This window comes from Cherax quadricarinatus, chromosome 41 (genome assembly GCF_038502225.1).
Source record: "Cherax quadricarinatus isolate ZL_2023a chromosome 41, ASM3850222v1, whole genome shotgun sequence".
Taxonomy (NCBI): domain Eukaryota; kingdom Metazoa; phylum Arthropoda; class Malacostraca; order Decapoda; family Parastacidae; genus Cherax; species Cherax quadricarinatus.
Window position 1 is genome coordinate 9,940,336 of NC_091332.1, and position 17,276 is coordinate 9,957,611.

Genomic DNA, 17,276 nt, shown 5'->3' on the forward strand with positions numbered 1-17,276 from the left:
CAGAATGGAGAAATATGCGGAGCAGGCTCTGTTGCAACGGTCTTGTGGTGGCTGGAGGTCTCGAGTCTTGAGAAGCTGGCAGCAGGCTAGGTCGCACGACAGGGCAGGTAGGAAGGAACATCAGAGGGCAGGTCACTGGTGGTGGTATTGACGTGATTAAGGAGGCAGGTTTGTAGAAGTCATTTTCTATTTTTTTTTTTTTTTTGAAGCTGTTCCTAGAGAGGTTGTAAAGTTTTGTCTTATTTCCAAAGGTGAAACGTAGAGGTTTGAGGAATTCCAGAACTTGGGTAATTATTATTATAATCACAGTGAAGCGCTAAACCCGTAGGGTTATACAGCGCATGTGGGGGGATGGAAGGTATTCAGGTTCAATTCAGGGAACTGGAGCACAGATCCAATTCCCTAGATCAAGAGCCCCTCACCAGCATCAAGGAACCTCCCTTGAGGGGAGAACTTGGGTAAGTGTTAAGTGAAAAGGTGGCTCGCAAAGCAAGCTTGACAGTTCCAGCACCGAGGCCTTGTAGAGCTCAGTGCAGGTCATGGTGTCATATACGTTCGACTGAGTGGTTTGAGTTAATCTCATACTCCTATCTTTTTTTTTTTTTATTTCCTCCATTCTTCCGTATAGTAGTAACTGAAATTTGTCCTCATTGATCATCATATTGTTGTCAGTAGCCCACTAGAAGATTGTTTTTATAAGCTTTAGGCTCTATGTGTTTCCTATGGATACCACTCATACAAATTCTAGTATCGTCGGCAAAGGATGATACAGTGCTATGATTTATGTCCCTTTACGTCAGTTATGAGAATGAGAACGAGGTGGGACGATTACTGTGCTTTGGGGGGCAGGACTTTCATTGTAGCAGTCCTTGGGGCAACAATTCACTTGGGGCGTTATGCTGTCAGAGATAAAGTTGCAGCAGATAATGCTTCATCAATAATTATGGCTTCTGACGGTGTCTCACCCAGGTTTTCACGTAGCTGAGCCTCACAAAGCAACTTACAAAGATCAGGAAGAGGCAGATATCAATGAGGAAATGGGCGGGGAAAGCGTTCTTAATTTTTTTACCAGAACGTACGAGCTACCTTGTCCATACACAAGTTTGAATAAAAGATGGTCTCGCTAATCCAGAATCCAATAATTTTGTATCTACAGCAATTCAAAGCAATCTCTTGTGAATTCAATCCGAAAGTCTACTTCTGCTGCACAATCTAAAAATATAACAAGGTACAATTCACAAACATGATGAAGTCAGTTCTGAAAGGATCTGAACATGTCAATTTGCTGAATGGTAGGGCGAATAAAACAAATTATCTGTAATGGAAATCTATTAAATTGGCAATGGAACAAGCGGAGAGAAAATGGTCATCTTAAAAATTTAACTAATTATTACTGATTTACAGCGTTCCTTACAGCGATTACTAGATTCTGACCTATCCTACCGTTAAAATGTGTCCAAAGTTTTGCAGGTAGAAGTGAAGCAAAGACTGAATACATGTTTGGAATGACTAAGATAACAGCAGTAGCTTTTTTTTTTATATATATCCTCGCTTCAAGTTGCTTTGACTTCCATCAGAAGGAAAAAAAAGGGGGTCTCAAGATATCAGAAGTCTTGTTTGCAGGCGAAGCTGAAAATGAGGAAACAGGGTGAGAAAGAGTCTAGGCCAAATCTACTTAAGAGGTTCCACCTTTTTTTTCGTTCATGCCATCTGCAGCTGAAGGTAAAAAGAAATAACCACTGATTAATCAGAAAAAGTGTTGAAAAAATATATATATATACAAGAGGAGGGCGTTTCATTCCACGTATATCCCTTGGTCTATCTGAGGGATTCTCCTCGAAGATGCTCCCTTTGAAGAAACGAACAAGAGAAATGATGGGTTGCACAGCCATCGTAATACCATCATGGAAAGTATTTAACATAGGAATATTTTACTCCCAGTACAGCGCAGCTACGACCTGCAACCTTCCGCGAAATTTTACTGATTAAGTGCAACCGAGAATCTTAATGAACTGTAATGTGAAAATGGTAATATATTATAGGGGGGATTACGCAAGTGAAGATAAGAGATACAGACGATTTATGTATTTAGTATTTGGTTTTGTTTTATCTATAGGGGCTTTGATTATTAAGCCTAATTTAATCAGAATTCTTTTAGGTTGGGATGGGTTGGGGTTATTTCCTATGTGTTGGTAATTTATTACCAGAATAAGAAGTCTGCAAATGCGGGTATGTTAACAGTAACAAGTTGTTGTACACAATTTAAGTCAATGTTATTTTCATTTCGAAATAACTTTGCAACTTTCTGCAACAATTCTTCTAATTATGTTAAGCTTCCAGGTAAGGTTCCATTGATGAAATTGTAGCGAATGAAAAAAAAATTAAAAAGTTACTTTTATAGCTAACAGTCAAATACATTATAATAATCTTTATTTCTACAGGTACAAGGTATACAGGCCTAGCTGACACCAATGGCATACTACAATATAAGAAGCCCCTTGTTATGTCGAGAATTTCGGGCAAATTGGGTCAATTTTGTTCCAGGATGCGATCCACACCAGTCAACTAACACCCGGGTACCTATTTTACTGACAAGTGCCGGGCATCTACCCACGGACCTCAGTGTAAGCTGAGTGCACTAGCAATCGAGCTACGGGACACCTTAATGGAAGCTAAACCTATTTAGCTAGTTGCAATCTTCCTGGATCTTTGGCAGATTTAGTATAACAAATATTATGCACATGCTTGCCATCCGTTTGGTTCTGAAAATGTATTTAATGATATTCCTGCGCATTGTTCAAGTGCTTATACATTTAGATACAAAAATATGTAAAATGTTTATTATTCAGAGTATTTAACACTGAATTTAACATTAGTAAAAATCGAATTTAAAAAAAAAATAATACAAAATGTTAAGAAACTAATTAGTTTTTATCACGTAATTTTAATTTAATCTGGAAGAATAATTCATATTGCAATTCACTTTGAATCAAGTAACTTCAAGTCATAAGTCAGAAGTGCCCCAGTGGAATAAAAGGTATACGTAAAGAACAAAAAGGAAAAGTGACTACGAGAAAGGTACCAGGTAACAACTGGGATACCCAAAACGTCAGTCCCATGACCAGTAGCATGTCGAATTTACTAGCAAATGATCCGCAAGAACGAATGGAACGATGTGAAGTCAGTGACAAGAATGTGAACTGTTACTGATGAGGATAAACTCCAAGAAGATGAGAGACTGACATGGGACTGCTCAAATTTAAAACCAAACTTACAGAATCAGGGAAATCTGGAAAGGAAAAAATTAGTCTAGTAGGTTACACAGTTTGGGGGGAAAAAAATCTTAAAACACACGAGTACAAATCGATGAATGCATATTGGCCGGAGTTACATACAGACACTACTGTATCGCTTTGTCTGAGCTGTGACAATTGTTATCGGGTTATCGTAAATGTGATATCGTATTCATTTTTGTCCTTTTTTTTAATCAGTGAATGAATACTGCGCACAAAGTTCAACAACAATGCATAATACTAAAATATTTATATAACACGTCAAGACCCATCACTTAATACAATCGTTATATTCACCAGGAAGCGCTAAACCCGCAAGGATCAAGCAGGACCTGCGTACTACGAGAATCAAACTTCCTTCAAGGAAATGGGAAGGGTTACTTCAATACCACGAATCAAGAGTACTTTAAGGGTATCTTAGTACAAGAATTCTGCCCCATATTTTAGCGAGATCATTATACTTATGGTAAGCGCTTAGCCCTGGTGGGGTCATTCAGCACGAGTGGTTGAGGTCTGATCCTCCATGCGATATTCGTGAGACGGACACACTATTCTCGCAGCCAGCCAAATTAAGAACAAAAAGGCACACTAACGTGACTGAACGATGCACAAATAACCAGCACACATGGCCGAAACGTAGTCGTCAGCGTCTCTCTTATGTGCGGGTTGTGTATAAGAAGTTAATACAGAGAACAAACAAGTCGGTGGTGTTAATTCCTCAGGTGATGCCAGTGCTTTTTAGGTACAGCCTGCGATCTTAGTTTATAAAGCAACACTCGTTCCGGCAAACAGAAGGATCATTGTATTAATGTTGGTAGAATTACCGACAATATGTTAAGTAAAAGGACACAAGTGCAACTAATGTGGCGTTTTATTGTGGCAACGTTTTGCTCTTCAGGGGCCTTATCAAGCCTTGTAATGGCTTGATAAAGCTTCTGGAGAGCGAAACGTTGCCACAATAAAATGTCACGTAAGTGTCCTTTTACTTAACAGAAGGATCACTGTTGAAGTAACTCCGCAGAAGTTAATCTGAACATTACTAAAATAAAACTGTTTAATTCATGTTAAATTATACTAAATTTAGGCTGACGTAAGACAGATTGATTATAATCATTAAGCAAAGTCAGACGAGATGAAGTTGTTAGTTTTGGTACGAAATTAAACTCCTACTTCATTAATTCGCAATACATATCAGTGCACATGACCATTTTTTAAAGATCCAATGTGTCATTTCAATTTAACAAAAATGACCATCATAAACTCTTGCTTGTACAACACAATCAAAAGCATCCATCAGCCTAGCATGTACATAGTCGAGTTGGGTGTTCACTGGGAAGATGATGGGGATACATCGGCAGTGTGCCGCTACCTTATTCTAAACGATGGTTACACAGTGTGAACAAAAATTATTTCCCTGTCATATTCCATCACGTAGGACGAGGCTCGTACAAATACAGCAAAAGGCAGGGGCGCCGTGGGAATAATAAAAGAACACTGTATCAACATCCAGACTGTGTACAGTACGGTGTAGTTTGATGCAAGTTCGAATCCTGCTGTGGACAAGATAGTCTGGAAAAGATTTCGCCTGTTTGCGAATTGTTAAGGCGCATCATTCACCCAGGTACACTATCACTGACTTGCTAGAGGCACGCACATGCGACAGTTTAGATGTCACTAAACAGCAAATATCCCTCCTTAGAATGGAAGCACTGTACTACCCACCCTCAGGACTAAGTCCGGCTAACCAATTTTTTTTTTTTTTTTTTTTTTTTTTTTAGTCCAGAGATTCGATCCCCGGATCTCAGTGGTGAGAGGCACGACTCTCACCTCACTTCCCCCCCCCAATACACACAACGACTACACTGGAGGACAGGAGGGGACACGATAACGAAATACTGACAGGAATTGACAAGGTGGTTAGGCACAAATGTTACAAAGATGGGATACAACAAGAGTTCAAAACTGGAAGTTAAATACTCAGCGAGTTAGCGATGTTAGGAAGTATTTCTTTAGTCATAGAGGCGTCAGAAAGTGCAACAATATGGAGAGTGGTGTAATGGAGGCAGGATCCATACATAACTTTAAGAAGAGGTACGATAAAGCTAATGTAGCAGGGAAAGTGGACCTAGTAGCGACCAGCGAAGAGGCGGGGCCAGGAGCAGTGAGTCAATCTTGCACCCACAAGTAGAAGAGTACAAATATGTAACTTAAACGAACCCTGGCCACCACAGTATTTTATCGTAAACTTGTTTCATCGAATTGTAACCTTACTGTAATGCTGTAAAAATTCACCGTTTCTCAACATAACTCTCATCCTTCAGACTTATAATTTGCGTTTTTCTTACTGGCATCCTCTGGAATTCAAGGCAGAATTTAAATGGAAACGTTTAAGTAAATATTTATCTTCTTAAGTAAGTACATGAAAGCATTCAGGTGTTCCTGCATTTTTCCCTGTGGTATCTTTTTGTATATTTGCAATCACGCGTTTTTACTGATGTTTCTTCTGTTATCTGGAAAATAGGAGTTGCATATGTGTGGGACAAGTACAGTGAAGGTAGCATTACTGACGCATGTACAGCGGTAAGTTCCAAGCAAATGTTTGTTTTAACAAGGGTGCCAGGCAGCATCACTGACAGGTGCAGTGATAAATTCCAATTATAGTCTGGACCAAGCTCTAGCAAGTACAGTGGAACGTTCCAAGCAAATGTTGGAACAAGGTATCGAGCATCAGTGATGCAAGTACACAAGCAGGCAAGCATTCGCTGAATGACTAGGTCTATGCAAGAGCTGCCTCGCATGAAGCACTGCACAGTTTCCTGCATTCTTAATATCCCCGCCCGACGCGCGCTCCAACCCAAGTGCATGTATCAACAAACTTGACCCCTCCCCTCCCTTCCTCCCTCTTCAAACATATCTTCCTCCTCGTCCTCGTCCTCCACCACCACCACCACCACCACCAGAGAGCCCCACCCACTTACTCAACCACCACTCCCTACAAACCACCCACCAATGCCACCCAATTACTGCCCTTTGATGCGAATAGTTATACACTCTTCCAAGAATGATCTCTGCCACTGTTTACTCTATCTTCCAGCTAAACCTCCGAAATTTAACATTGAAAATATAAATGTTGGAAGTACGTACGTGGTGGTTTAAGAGGTGAATCAAAAGAGGAGAGGGGCAATTAAGAAATCGATATATTCAGTTAGAGAGAAATAAAAAAGGGAATTAGAAAAGCAAAGAGAGATTATGAGGTTAAAGTTGCAAGAGAATCGAAGACTAACCCAAAAGGATTCTTTCAGGTATACAGAAGTAAGATCAGGGACAAGATAGGCCCACTCAAAAGTTCCTCGGGTCAGCTCACTGACAATGATAAGGAAATGTGTAGAATTTTTAACACATACTTCCTCTCAGTTTTTACACAGGAGGATACCAGCGATATTCCAGTAATGATAAATTATGTAGAACAGGACGATAATAAACTGTGCACGATTAGGGTCACAAGTGACATAGTCCTTAGGCAAATAGATAAATTAAAACCTAACAAATCCCCAGGCCCTGATGAACTGTATGCAAGGGTTCTAAAGGAATGTAAAGAGGAGCTTAGCACACCTTTGGCTAATCTTTTCAACATATCACTACAAACTGGCATGGTGCCAGATAAGTGGAAAATGGCAAATGTGATACCTATTTTCAAAACAGGTGACAGGTCCTTAGCTTCGAACTATAGACCAATAAGCCTAACCTCCATAGTGGGAAAATTTATGGAATCTATAATTGCCGAGGCAGTTCGTAGCCACCTTGAAAAGCATAAATTAATCAACGAATCTCAGCATGGTTTTACAAAGGGGCGTTCCTGCCTTACGAATTTATTAACTTTTTTCACTAAGGTATTTGAGGAGGTAGATCATGGTAATGAATATGATATTGTGTATATGGACTTCAGTAAGGCTTTTGACAGGGTCCCACATAAGAGACTATTGAGGAAAATTAAAGCACATGGAATAGGAGGAGAAATTTTTTCCAGATAGAGGCATGGTTGACAAATAGGCAGCAGAGAGTTTGCATAAATGGGGAGAAATCAGAGTGGGGAAGCGTCACGAGCGGTGTTCCACAGGGGTCAGTGTTGGGCCCCCTGCTGTTCACAATCTACATAAACGACATAGATGAGGGCATAAAGAGCGACATCGGCAAGTTTGCCGATGACACCAAAATAGGCCGTCGAATTCATTCTGACGAGGACATTCGAGCACTCCAGGAAGATTTGAATAGACTGATGCAGTGGTCGGAGAAGTGGCAGATGCAGTTTAATATAGACAAATGCAAAGTTCTAAATGTTGGACAGGACAATAACCATGCCACATATAAACTAAATAATGTAGATCTTAATATTACGGATTGCGAAAAAGATTTAGGAGTTCTGGTTAGCAGTAATCTGAAACCAAGACAACAGTGCATAAGTGTTCACAATAAAGCTAATAGAATCCTTGGCTTCATATCAAGAAGCATAAATAATAGGAGTCCTCAGGTTGTTCTTCAACTCTATACATCCTTGGTTAGGCCTCATTTAGATTATGCTGCACAGTTTTGGTCACCGTATTACAGAATGGATATAAATTCTCTGGAAAATGTACAAAGGAGGATGACAAAGTTGATCCCATGTATCAGAAACCTTCCCTATGAGGATAGACTAAGGGCCCTGAAACTGCACTCTCTAGAAAGACGTAGAATTAGGGGGGATATGATTGAGGTGTATAAATGGAAGACAGGAATAAATAAAGGGGATGCAAATAGTGTGCTGAAAATATCTAGCCTAGACAGGACTCGCAGCAATGGTTTTAAGTTGGAAAAATTCAGATTCAGGAAGGATATAGGAAAGTACTGGTTTGGTAATAGAGTTGTGGATGAGTGGAACAAACTCCCAAGTACCGTTATAGAGGCCAGAACGTTGTGTAGCTTTAAAAATAGGTTGGATAAATACATGAGTAGATGTGGGTGGGTGTGAGTTAGACCTGATAGCTTGTGCTACCAGGTCGGTTGCCGTGTTCCTCCCTTAAGTCAATGTGACCTAACCTGACTAGGTTGGGTGCATTGGCTTAAGCCGGTAGGAGACTTGGACCTGCCTCGCATGGGCCAGTAGGCCTTCTGCAGTGTTCCTTCGTTCTTATGTTCTTATGAAGTACCAATCTAAGAATATGGCTTGCTGGGGCTGTAACCCCGACTTCCTATTATAAGTCAAGTACCAAACAGACCTCCTACAATGCTGTCTGGTCAAGACCGGGTCGCCGAGGCAATGATACCCCAGGAACTACCAACCGGTACACTAGTCCCTCAGAAACAACTCCAGTGCTAACAACCCACCCCTAACACCAGTAAGAAAAATCCTCCCCTCCCCCACCAGTGTTGCGGCTATGTTGGTAAAGCCATGTTATAGTCTCCCTAAGTCAATGATATCAACTCGAGGTACGTGAACTCTCTGAACTTAAAATATAGGTTTACACACACACACACATTTATGGCTTACGAAACTGCAGTTCTGGATATCACGAAGAATGCGCACACTTTCACTGCCCGCACCAATTCAAACACTAATTACTGAAGATGCCTTGAATCCCTTAGATGCTCCGCTTGTAGCGCAGACAAGAGAAATGAGAAAAAAAATATAGAAAAAGAGCGGAGAGAGGATATAGAACAGTACTAGTTTGGCAACTGCAGACAGCCTGGAACAAACTGCCAAGTAGCGTCGCTGAAGCTAATACCTAGGGGTAATTTTTAAAATAGGTTTGACAAATACATGGATGAGAATGGTTGCTTGCGTGTAAGACCTGCCTAGCGTGGGCCAGTAGGTCTACTGCAGCGCTACTTCTTTACATTCTTACTAGATCATAAATTAGAAAGCCGTGGCCTCGGGGGAAGGGGGGGAGCAATAATCCCCGAACCATCAAGTAGCAATAAGGGTATACAATACCGACAAGCAGATAAGCAAGACATGCAACTGGTAGGTATCTTCTGCACAAGTGGTGTCAACAGTTCTACTTAAACTCTAGACCGGATGAAATAATGTATTACCGACAAGTATGAAGACAAAAAGTTGCAGAACAACATTTTACCAAGACGACGTTTCGCTATGTTCAACGAGTTTTTAAACTACAGACTACAGCACAAGTAAAAGATGTGTATTCACTGTACAAGCCCTAAGGTGCAGGCATCAAGGAACGACGGGGCTAAAGATAAGCTCGCTGGGCATCAAAGGTAAAGGTACACACACACACACACACACACACACACACACACACACACACACACACACACACACACACACACATACACACAGAAGAAACTAAACCCCCACAGTCAGAGATTTCCCCCAAAACGACATAGTAACAATAGTTGTAAGCCAAACGAACAAGAGATTCCAAAACCACACCAAGGAAAATGGAACATGCAGGTACAGTACAGATTATATCATAGGTAATAAACAGGAATGTGTTCGGTAAACGCAAACTCGTAGGTCCAAAGATAAGTGCTCAGCAAACAGAGGTAGACAATCAGCACAGCTTATCACGAGGTGGGCGCCAGATGAACATTCCACAAGTTGCTATACATGGCAGCAAGGCTGCCACATTAGTGGCAGGTGTGGGCAGGTAGGCAACACTCTGGAACAGTCCTGCCATATACGGCAAACCACACAACCCTTCTTAGAAACCGGGAAAATCCAACCCACCGCCTACACGAGTTCATAGAGCATAGGTGCCCTTGCATATTACCTTAATTGCTACTATATATTTTATTAACGTAATTATTGACAGTATCCACATTATTATTTAGGTAATTAGATCGTTGACTGTGAACGTCAATTAATATTTCAGTAATTAGACATGAATTAAGTAAATTGTATAACCCTACAACGTACGAAGAGTTGTACCATAACGATCTGAGGAACCCAAGTGCGCACTCATGAATACTAGTAGGCTCGAGCACTCGTCACTTTCTAGAAGACTTTCTTGGGAGTATTAAACCTGGAGAATTAATAACCAGGACAATCCAAGAAAGGCAAGCTGTATGACTTATTTCCGTTGGACGCTCTGGGTACTGCACCCAGGATGTGACCTAGATGTCTACTAATTTCTAAGTATATATTTGCTGTTAGGTGAAGTGGAGCTGCAGGACCTTAAGGAGACTTGCCCATACCTCTCGCCTCGCCTGAAGACTGAAGCTAGATCTTAAGTTGTAATTGTGAAACAGCGTTCTACTAAGTCCCCATTGAATAACCAAAACTAGCAAGAAAAAGGAGAACTAATGACTGTATAAGGAGACAAGACGTTGCATACAAAGTTCAAAGTAGGTTGGTATATAGCAATCATCCAGGAAGGAACGATGGTAACTTCTTGGATGGTCACACGTCGTCAAGCGAGCGTGAAACGGAAGCCTATTAAACGTTGTACAATAGCTGCGTCATTTTTTTTTTCTATCAGGAACATGTAAAGATGACAAGTAAATGTTACATAATTATATTTACATTCAGTATACAATTAATTTTTTTCTGTTTCCTAGTAGTTCTTATTCCTGTAAAATATATTTTTCAATTTACGGGGCAACTGGAGGGGAAAGGGGCGATGATCTCCAGAACCTTTAATATGTATTCAACAACAACAAAGTATTATTGTCAGACAAGTACAATAATGGTAAAACAAGTACATATATGATAACCATATCGGGATAAATCCCTCCACCCAAACAGCCATTAATAAATATCTGCATTAAAAACAAATTTTACTTGCATAATATTAACACCCAACACTCAGAGGCCCTTCAAGGGAGGCACTATGATGCTGGTAAATTATATCGATCCACGGAACTGTAGTTACTTTTCTTCGGATAAAGCCTGATCGTACGTTTAAAAGTTTCATGTTATAATATATACAAGAGATGGTTCCATATATACATTTAGTTAGCAGTAACAACAGACTGGTTAACAAGGAAAGCACCAGACAAGCTTAGCCCAGGGCCGGGCTGCGAAGTAGGAAACCTCTCGAAGCCTATCAAAGGTGTAGCTTACATAGTGCACAGAATCCCATCAACAGAAAACAGCAGCAGTCTATCATACAACAAAAAGTTTTATGATTACATGCAGTACTGCAGCGACCAAGTCCAACACCTGTTGCGGCATCATATTACGAGAGTTTCGGCACATTATCCGGTGCAAGTTATCGTTTGGAATTATGTACATAAATGTTACTAGAAACGTGATAAATGCCAGTCACCACTTTATTGTGGATGAAGGCAGGTGTCAAACGGTATCAGAAAGCCATGGCACATCGTTGTCACTAATGATGTACTCTGTGTGTGTGTGTGTGTGTATATTATATATATATATATATATATATATATATATATATATATATATATATATATATATATATATATATATATATATATATAAAGCTTCAGTATATCTAACCGTCGCTAATACGTATTTATGACTGTTCATCTGATAACCACAAACATGTTAGTGACTATCCCTAATGTTAAGAAGCTACCGCACGTTGCTAACACACGATACTTAACATCCATGTGATTAGTTACAATTACATGTATGTTAGTGACAATGAAGTTAGGACAATTGTACAACGGATTATCACTAACAATATAAGGAAATTACTGTATAACGAACCGATTGTCACTAACGATGATTCCACAGCACCAAGGAATCAACACACACAACACTTTCTTCAAAACTGACACAAATTTCCTAAAGGTAAGAGAAGGAAATAATACATTATCAGGGGGCATTGAAATCTCGGGAAAATTTTATTATGGGATGCTGGCTCTATCTTTTTAATTACTTATCAATTAGTAATTCATAATGAGAACTACTGTGATGAGGAACACTTGGTCTAACAGAAGAGTCATGACGAGCCAGGGCCGAGCGAGACAAAACCTGTGAAAGAAAGAGAAGACGGCCTCGACGGGCGACGCCTACAATACTCACCTTGTCCAGACATTTCAGCTCCTCCAGTGGGTACACCGCCTTCTCGCACCTGGCGCACTTTTTACTCATGGTTACGCTTATCCTCTGATCTCGTTACGTGCTTACAAAATATATTTCACTGATACCAAAAGATTAAGCCGATAATATTCGAGATTTTCCACAGCAGTGCACTTTGCACATCCACTCACACAAGTTGTCGGGAGGCAACTGACTGGTTACTTGAGCCCTCACTAGATGGAGTTTACCTGGAGAGAGTTCCGGGGGTCAACGCCCCCGCGGCCCGGTCTGTGACCAGGCCTCCTGGTGGATCAGAGCCTGATCAACCAGGCTGTTGCTGCTGGCTGCACGCAAACCAACGTACGAGCCACAGCCCGGCTGATCAGGAACCGACTTTAGGTGCTTGTCCAGTGCCAGCTTGAAGACTGCCAGGGGTCTGTTGGTAATCCCCCTTATGTGTGCTGGGAGGCAGTTGAACAGTCTCGGGCCCCTGACACTTATTGTATGGTCTCTTAACGTGCTAGTGACACCCCTGCTTTTCATTGGGGGGATGGTGCATCGTCTGCCAAGTCTTTTGCTTTCGTAGTGAGTGATTTTCGTGTGCAAGTTCGGTACTAGTCCCTCTAGGATTTTCCAGGTGTATATAATCATGTATCTCTCCCTCCTGCGTTCCAGGGAATACAGGTTTAGGAACCTCAAGCGCTCCCAGTAATTTTTTTTATTTTTTTTTATATTTTATTTAGAACAATACAATACAAGAGATAGATAAAGACAAAAACAGGTCTTACACAGAATAAATCATTAACAACCACACAAACATGAACTTGAGATAACACAAATATCCCTCCTCACCCATACATGAAAACCCCTACACCTATGATAACCAATAAACGACTAATTCCAATTGCATTGTTATATGATTAACAAAACACACCATAATATGCATATATTGTCACTTTGTAAATTATAAAGTAGGACACCTTATACGTTAAATACAATTAACGTAATGTATTGAGAATAAGGTAAAAACAATATGTTCATCAAACACAGAATATATTAATAAACAAGGATCCAACACACTGACACCTCTACAAGCATCTAAAACATGCATATGAATAACATACATAGAACAATGTCCCACTGCAAAATCAAACACATATATTGAGTATACTCGTCACAAACCATGAATACACATCATACGCCCAAGTTCATACACATTCACCCGCTACATACCAGGAGGCGACCCCGTTTCCACCCCTGACAGCCCATCAACATAACACATTGTACCATCCCTACCCTGCCCCACCCACCTAATTTACAAATTTAATAAAACCTCTAATGTAAGGTCTCTATATCCCTCAGAGAAATCCCGCTCCCACCTCCTCCCATAAAGTTCTCTATTACGGCACAACGTTTTATAAAACGTAACAGCCAATACCCTCCTCTTCACCTCACTTACCCCTTTCCCCCTCATTCCCCACATAATGTAAACATAATCTACCATAATGTACCCCACAGCCCTAATAATACTTTCATCCATACCCCCCACATCAAGACTCAATGCCCGCAGAACAGAGAAGTATTGACCACTTATCTTATGCAACACCCTGCTCAACCAACCCCTGACGCTCCCCAACCCCTCACAAAAATACACTACATGGAATGCAGAATCCTCCCCGCCACATATTCCACATACCCCCCCCCCTCAACCACCCGTCTAGCTCGTAAGACCACTCCCGATGGTAAAATCCCATGCAAAAACCGATACATCACCTCACGTCCACGGGGTTGTAACCTTAACCTACCAAACCTTCTCCATATACATCCCCAGTCATACATGGGGAAAATCCCCTCCACCGGAGCCACAACCCTTTCCACTGACATCCTACACAGCCTACTTATTTTTACCTTACCCAGATCCCTAACCATCACCACTGCCCTCAAAATAGTTTCACACTCCCTCAACTCCGTCCCAGAAAACATGCGTTTCAATTTATTGTGTACCTTAACCAACCCCCCCCACTCACACCCTCCCTCATCACCTCCCTTTTAATGAAGATACATTTGACCCTCCTCTTTAAGTTCATTAAACCCAACCCCCCCTGACGCACAGGTAACATTACTACATCCCTTCTAAGCCAATCACAACCTGAACCCCACAAAAATTTAAAAACCCCTCTAAGTATAGTTGCAATTGCCGTCCCCGTTAAAGGGAACACGGCAGCCACATGCCAAACCTTGCTATACAATAAAACGTTAATTACAATGGCACGCTGCACAAGGGTCAAATGATAAGGCCGCAATGCTCCCAATCGACCCAGTATCCTTTCTACCAACCTGACCGAATTATTAACACGTGCAACCTCAAGATCATCTGCATAGATTAGACCACAAATTTTTAATGACATCACCCGCTTCTTTACGACTGCACTACCCCACTCGACCCTCTCCCCCCAAGTTCCTAACCCCATAACCATGGACTTCTCCGAATTTACCCTCATACCAGTTGCACATGCAAACGTGTCGACCACTCCATCTAAGGCGTTTATGGACATCCCCTCTCTAACCAATACAGTGGTATCATCTACATACCCTATGAGAACAGGCCAAACGCCCCCAGTACCCCCCCAACCCCTTCACTAACGCCCATATGGCGCTCCACCATTCTATAAAAGGGGTCCTGTATGCATGCAAATAAAAGCTGTGACATAGGACACCCCTGTCTAAGACCTCTGCCCATTACAATCCTCCCCCCTAATCTTCCATTAATCTGTACTCTCACCATTGCCCCTCTATATAACGCCTCTACCCATCCCACTATTTCTTCCCCATAGCCCTGTTTCCTAAGGATAGCTCTCAACGCCTCTCGCTCCACCCTATCATAAGCTCCTTGCCAGTCTAGTGCAACCAAACCCCCCCCCCCTTACCCCCCCTTTTTCTTCCACGAAATCCCTTAAAAGACCATGTCCCACCCCCATAGACCTACCTGGCAACCCAAACTGGGTTTCCGATACAACCCTCCCTACAACACACTTGATCCTATTTCCTAAAATTTTTGCAAATAACTTATAATCCGCGCATAACAACGATATTGTTCTATAGTCCCTGAGCGAACGCTGTTCCTTACCCTTCGGTACCAAAACAACTACAGCTGTTGCCTGTCTTTCACCCAACCTTCCCCTTACCTTCATCAAGTTTAGTAACCTCACCAAAAAACCTTTTATTAACTCCCAATGCTGTTGATAAAACTCCGCCGGCAGTCCATCGATTCCCGGTGCTTTGCCCTTTCGCATGGCACTCAAAGCTCTCCATATTTCCCCCTCAGTTATGTCCCCCCCCAAAGCTTCCCTATCACTGTGTCCTAACCTACATGGCACACTTCCACACACCCTCTCTAAATCCCCTAATCCTACCCCTTCCTCCCGCCAATACTTTTCGTACCACTTATCCGCAAACAACCCCATCCCATCCGTAGTGTGGATAACCTGACCCGCCCTATACCCTCCCACCGACTCAAGAACCTCCAAACATGGAATAGCTGTTGCCTGCTGACGTTGTTTTTGTCTGCGCAACACACACGAGGACGGCCTATCTCCCCATAACACCTCCTCCACCCCCGCCATTACTCTCACCGCTTGGAACCGCTCGTCCTGAATTTCCCGCAACCGCTCTTTAAGTATCATAATGTTGTCCATCGGATAGACACCCTCTACTGCCCCTTTTACATAACAACCCCGTAACCTGTCCTCCAAATAATTAATCAACCCAAATTTTAAAGAATTAATCCGTTTCCCCTCCCTCACATAATAATGCCGAATCCGGTCCTTAGCCACACCATCCCACCACGTCACCACGTCCTCCACACCTTGTACCTCCTCAGTTAATCTCTCCCACAGCTCCATAAAACCCCCCAACCCCTCCTCATCTTCCAACAGACTCGTATTTAATTTCCAATATCCCCTAGAGATACTAGCTAGAGAATCCCACTCTACTTCTGCGACAACCGCCCTATGATCTGAAAAAGCTAGTTCAATAGTACGGACAGACTTTGACAATACCTTATGAGATATATACAACCTGTCTAACCTAGCTGCGTAACCTCGCCTCACGAAAGTATGCTCCACCTCCCACGCTCCCCCACCTACCACATCCCTCAACTGAACGTCCACCAAAAGATTGCGTAATGCTGTCAACATATGCCCCGCCCCTCGTGGTTCCACATCCGCTCTCCTGATCACACAATTCCAGTCCCCACCTACGATGGCCACTTCAGGTAAACCACGGAAAGCAAAAACTAGATCATCACACACAAAATCCCTCTTTACTTTCATATCATTTTCAGCTGGTGCATACACACTTACAAAGGTTACCCTCTGCCCCATCCACCACCCATCCACACGCAACACCCTCCCCCCCCACCCCCTTCACGTCTTTGCAACACAAACGGGCTCGCCTCCTTTATCAATAAACCCACACCACCTTTCAAACGTGCCGATGGCAGAGTCAACACCTTATACCCTTCCACCTCGAGCACTCTACCCTCCCTGAAATTATGCTCCTGTAGAAAGACTACGTCCACTCTGTATCGACGTAAGAGCATACGAAAGCATTCCCTCTTCACACCAGTACACAGTCCATTCACATTCACAGTCATGCACTTAAGGCCTTTCTAAAGCTTCCAACCCTTTCTCCTCTCACCCTTCCCAGGGCCTCTTGCCCCAGGGTCAACATGTGGTTTGTCACCATCCACCCCCCCCCCCTTTTCGATGCCTCTTATCCTGGCTGTCACGAGAATATACATCCTTCCTCCCAGACCTCTGCGCGGGCGTCAGGACATCATCTGAGTCTGACGCAGCCGCCCTCTTCCTCGTGACACTCTCTACCGCCATACTGTCTTCCGAAGATTCCTCACAGTGAACATCAACCTCTACTGTGACCTGTCGCACAGAGCTCGGTGACTCCTCTCTGTGCCTGCAGTTGTCCTCCTTCCTTCT

The 17,276-nt window shown here is 42.2% G+C and overlaps 1 protein-coding gene across 3 annotated transcripts in view; it reads right to left on the reverse strand.

Moving 5' to 3' along the window:
- Lasp (LIM and SH3 domain protein Lasp) overlaps positions 1–12,508 on the reverse strand; it is a 161,604-nt gene extending 149,096 nt beyond the window's left edge. For 2 of the 3 annotated variants that reach the window (XM_053786675.2, XM_053786674.2), the window contains exon 1: positions 12,286–12,508. In XM_053786675.2, the coding sequence (XP_053642650.1) occupies positions 12,286–12,354 (69 nt within the window). In that variant the 5' untranslated portion in view covers positions 12,355–12,508. The remainder of the gene's footprint in view (positions 1–12,285) is intronic. The other variant, XM_053786676.2, reaches the window with a different exon arrangement.
- Positions 12,509–17,276: the final 4,768 nt, after the last annotated feature.